At 56.8% G+C, this 4,229-nt stretch overlaps 1 protein-coding gene across 1 annotated transcript in view; it reads right to left on the bottom strand.

The window, feature by feature from the left end:
- Positions 1-2,695: 2,695 nt before the first annotated feature.
- The window catches only part of ISG15 (ISG15 ubiquitin like modifier), a 14,154-nt gene continuing 12,620 nt past the window's right edge, over positions 2,696-4,229 (bottom strand). Inside the window, exon 2 of the mRNA XM_007945494.1 lies at positions 2,696-3,181. Within this exon, the coding sequence (XP_007943685.1) occupies positions 2,696-3,181 (486 nt within the window). The remainder of the gene's footprint in view (positions 3,182-4,229) is intronic.

The raw sequence follows: 4,229 nt of genomic DNA, 5'->3' as shown, positions 1-4,229 counted from the left end.
ACCCGCGCCGGCAGCGAACAAAGCGCCGGGACCACGGTGCTGGGCGGGGGCCGGGGCTCGCTGGGCTGCGGCGTCTCCCGCGGCCGCCCTTCCCCCGCGCGGGCCCGTCCTCCCTCCCCCCCCGCAAGGAAATGCGGCTGGAATCGGGTTAATGCCTAATCTGGAGGCGACGTGATGGGACTTACAAGGGGCTCGGGGCGGCACCGGGACTGGGAGCTGCCGGGCTGCCTGGCCGCGGGGGGTGGACTGCTGCCAGACTTGCCCCGCGCCCCTGACCAGCAGGGGGAGCCTGCCGGGGGATCCCAACCCCTACTCTATAACGGGAAACAGGTCTGGACGAGACCACGGGGCCCCGGCCCCGGCCCCTGCCCGTCTGGGCGTAGAGAGTGCCCCAGCAGGCCGCGCCCCCCGGCTGGCGGGAACCAATGCGGGCTATGGCTGCGGTGATTCGCCAGGACGCAGCGCATCCCGCCCACCTCTGCCCCGGCTCGCCAAGGCCCACTGCAGAGCTGAGGGCGCCTCCAGCTGTCCTGCGGCTGCAAGCGCTCTTCCAGCCCGGCCAGCCACGCCCCCTGTCCAGCCCCGTTCTCCAGCTTCGCCTCAAAAAAGCCAAACTCTCATATCGACTCCTCCTTGGGTTTCTGAGACGGTATCACTACGGATGTAGACTGCCCAATCTTCCTTCCGAGGAGTGGCTGATGGGTTTGAACCGCCAGACTTCTGGTTTAGCAGTCAAATGCCTTAGGCACTACGCTACCAGAGGTCCTGGCTAGAGGTAAACTGAGGCCCAAAGTGTCCAAATTAGAGAATGAACTAGCTGGATATATGAAGGGTGGGAGAGAAGACTCCTTTTATGCCCTAGGGCAGGGTCTGCTGTGCACCCCTCACCCAAGCCAGCCACAGATCTCAGAAAGGTGAGAAAGGTGAGTGGGTAGAAGGGACCGCATCCTGGCACCAACCCTGATGAGGAGCTCAGGAAAGGAAAGTGGTGCCCAAGGTCTGTGCTCACACTCACAGCAGTAGTTCCACAGGCACAGATCTGTGCTGAGCTGCAGCACATGAAAGTGTATGTGGGGGGGTGTCAGGAAACAAGGCTAGAGTCAGGAGATCACCCCCTATGCACCCACATGCCTTTGGGGCATAGTCAGGTAGGTATCCCTTGGCCCAGATATAGACTTCTAGACCAGAAAGTGGGTATCTGGGTCTCCAGTCAAATCCCTCTCAGGTTTTGGGGGCTGAGAGCTCGCCGTTTCCCAGGGCCATGGACTCTGGCCCAAAGAGGTTTCTATCCTGCTGTGCTCTGCCCACCCCTCTCCAACCTCCACATCTTAACAGAGGCCAAGGCCAACAGCCAGGCTCACTGGGCCTCTTCTGGGAAATCGGTACAGAAGGGAAAGGCAGAACAAGTATCCTGAAAGGAGGACTGGTTTAGGTGACCCTCTGTCTAGGAGAAGTTCATTTCCCTAGACTGTGGGAACGCCCCATTCTAGTGCTTGCCACTCTGGAATAATCTCATACCCCTGGACCATAGAAACTCCCATTTGAAAAAAACAAACCCATTGCTGTTAAGTCTATTCTAATTCATAGAGGCCTGTAAGATAGAGTAGAACTGCCCCATAGCATTTCCAAGGCTGCAAATCTTTACAGAAGCAGATTGCCACAACTTTCTCCCAAAAAGTGGCTGGTGGGTTCGAACAGCTGATGTTTTGGTTAGCAGCCAAGTACTTAACCACTGAACTACCATCTGGTACAAACTTATACATACCCCTGATCATGGGAGCTCTACATTCCATTGCCCCAAAACCTGGAACAAACTTGTCCCTTTGGATTGTGGAAGCTTCCCATTCCAGTGTTCCCCATGCAAGACAAGCTCATCCCCCTAGACATAAGAGTTCTCTCTTCTAGTATCCCCCAGCGTAGGACAAGCATATATCCCTGGACCATGGGAGCGTCTCCATTCCAGTGCCCCCCAGTCTGGGACAAGCTCCCCTGTGTCCCTCCTCCATGGTTGCCCCTCCTCCAATGCTCCCTGCCCTCTGACCATGGCCTCTCCACTACCCAGTGATTCTGAAGCTGCCCTGGAGGGAGATACTGGGTCCATCGGGCCCTGATCAAGCCCCCATCCAGACCTTTCCCCAGACCACTGCAGCTTGGTCAGTTCTGGAGTGCCAAGAGACCCCCAGCCCCAGCTGGTGTGGATCTGCCTCCCTCACAAGCACCCAGGCAGGCCCCAGGGACCCCACACAAACACACCTTTCAGGTGGGGGTCAGCTGTGCAAGTCTGGAGAACACCCCCCCCCCCCCCCCGGCATGGACACCAACAAATGTTCTTTCTTTTGTTTCTCTAGATAATAATTTCCCAAATGGTATAGGGGACGTCCTACTTCAACGTCTTCATTATTTTAAGCCCTCCAGGCTCTGGGTATGAATCCCTTGTCCCTTAACTTGGGACCCTGTTGACAATCCTGGCCTGGTCACTCCCAGCAACCCTGAGTGTCCTCCCACACTCCCTCCTGTCCTTTCCCATCAGTGATGGGGAGGATGGGGAAACAGACACAGGGGCAAGGACAGAGCAGGAGGCCAACAGTTCGCTTTGCATCAATTTTTAATTTATCACTAGCACTTGAAGCCTGCATGTGTCAGAGGGCCAGCTCTGAGCAGCTCCTTCTCCAGGTACCTCAGGAGGGCAGGAACCTCAGCGCCCCCTGGGGCTTGTCTTGCCACCCCGAAGCCGAAGATTCATGAACACCGTGCACTGGGAAGTGAGGCCATACTCCCCCAGCTGCTGGTGGTCCTCCAGAGGTCTCCCCTCGAAGGACAGCCACACGAGGTCCTGCTGCACCTTCTCCTGCTGGCACACCTGCTGCTTGAGCTGGGCCACAGTGTCAGTCAGCTGGACTGTGTAGGCTCTGCTCCTGCCCTTGTCATTGCACACCAGGATGCTCAGGGGCTTGCACATCTCCACCAACAGCAGGACTGTGCTGCCAGGGACCAGGCCCTGGCTGGCCAGAGACTGGTCGTCCTGCAGCACCCAGTTGTTTGGGTGGGCTAGCCGCTGCTGGAAGGCAGGCACTTTTATCTGCTTCGCAACCAGCTGCTTCAGCTCTGACACCAGCATGGAGTCCCTCATGGGCACCAAAATCTCCTCGCCATTCAGCATTTTCACCTTCAGGTCTCGACCCTGTGTGGCATCAAGTGGCTCAGGAACAAGGCACCCGTCCTGGAGGCCACTATGCACTTGGTGTGCGCACAGGGCAAGCTCCTAAGGCCCAGGACCCCTGCCCCTCTTCTCAGTCCTCCTCACCCACCAGGTGAGGGACCCCAGGGGTGGGAGCAGTGGAAAGGAGGCACTGCTAGAAGGAGGGCCAGCCCCCCTGCCATCCTGCCCCCTCCCTTGCTAAGATGCCCCACTCTGTGCTCCACTCATAGGGAATCCAGGGTTCACAACTGGGGTGAACCCCCTTCCAAGACCCAAATCCTGGCTTCACCAGGAGCCCGGTCCCTCCTCACATTGGGGAGCATCTCTCACCCAGCAGGTGCCCATCCCCTGAGAATACTTCAGTGGGGCAAGGGTCAGAGAAGCAGCTGGTGGTACCTGCCTCCCACCTTCAAACCCGCCTCACCATGGCTGTAGGTTCTGTTGCTAGCTGCTCCACGGTCACAGCAGAGTTGACTTTCTCTTGACACCCACTTCTCCCCTTGGCCCTACATCCTTTTTATGGGCTCCAAACAGCCACGTCACAGATGTCGTCAGCTGGGAGGAGCCAGTCTGAGGTAGCATTCACATTCAGTTTCAGTTTCCTTTTCCCAAGCCCAGCCCCAGAACCAATAACAGAAACAAAACCAAAGACAAGGAAAACACGGTGGGGGAAGGGGCTAGGCTGGGCTCAGATTCATCTCCCCCCTCCCCGCCCCGTACCCCATTCCACCCCACCCACCGGGGTGTACATTTAGAAACCCCCTAGATGTCCAGTGATACTGCCTCGGAAACCCAAGGAGGGGTCTCTATGAGTCGGGTCCAACTCGATGGCTCATAACAACAACAACAACAACAGAAGTCCAGTACTTCAGGTCCCTTACAAGATGCACAGTTGTCACAGCAAGGTGAGCTAATGACTGGAAACTCTCGTTTTCAGTTTATCAATTTGGAAACTTGGGAAACCCACAGAACATCACCATGCTTAATTCAGACAGTATTTGTTCAGATTCTCCTTTTTTTTTTTTTTTTT

This window comes from Orycteropus afer, unplaced genomic scaffold (assembly GCF_000298275.1).
Source record: "Orycteropus afer afer isolate SDZICR_OR568_19922 unplaced genomic scaffold, OryAfe1.0 scaffold00136, whole genome shotgun sequence".
Lineage (NCBI taxonomy): Eukaryota > Metazoa > Chordata > Mammalia > Tubulidentata > Orycteropodidae > Orycteropus > Orycteropus afer.
This window is presented reverse-complemented; position numbering and strand designations above follow the sequence as displayed.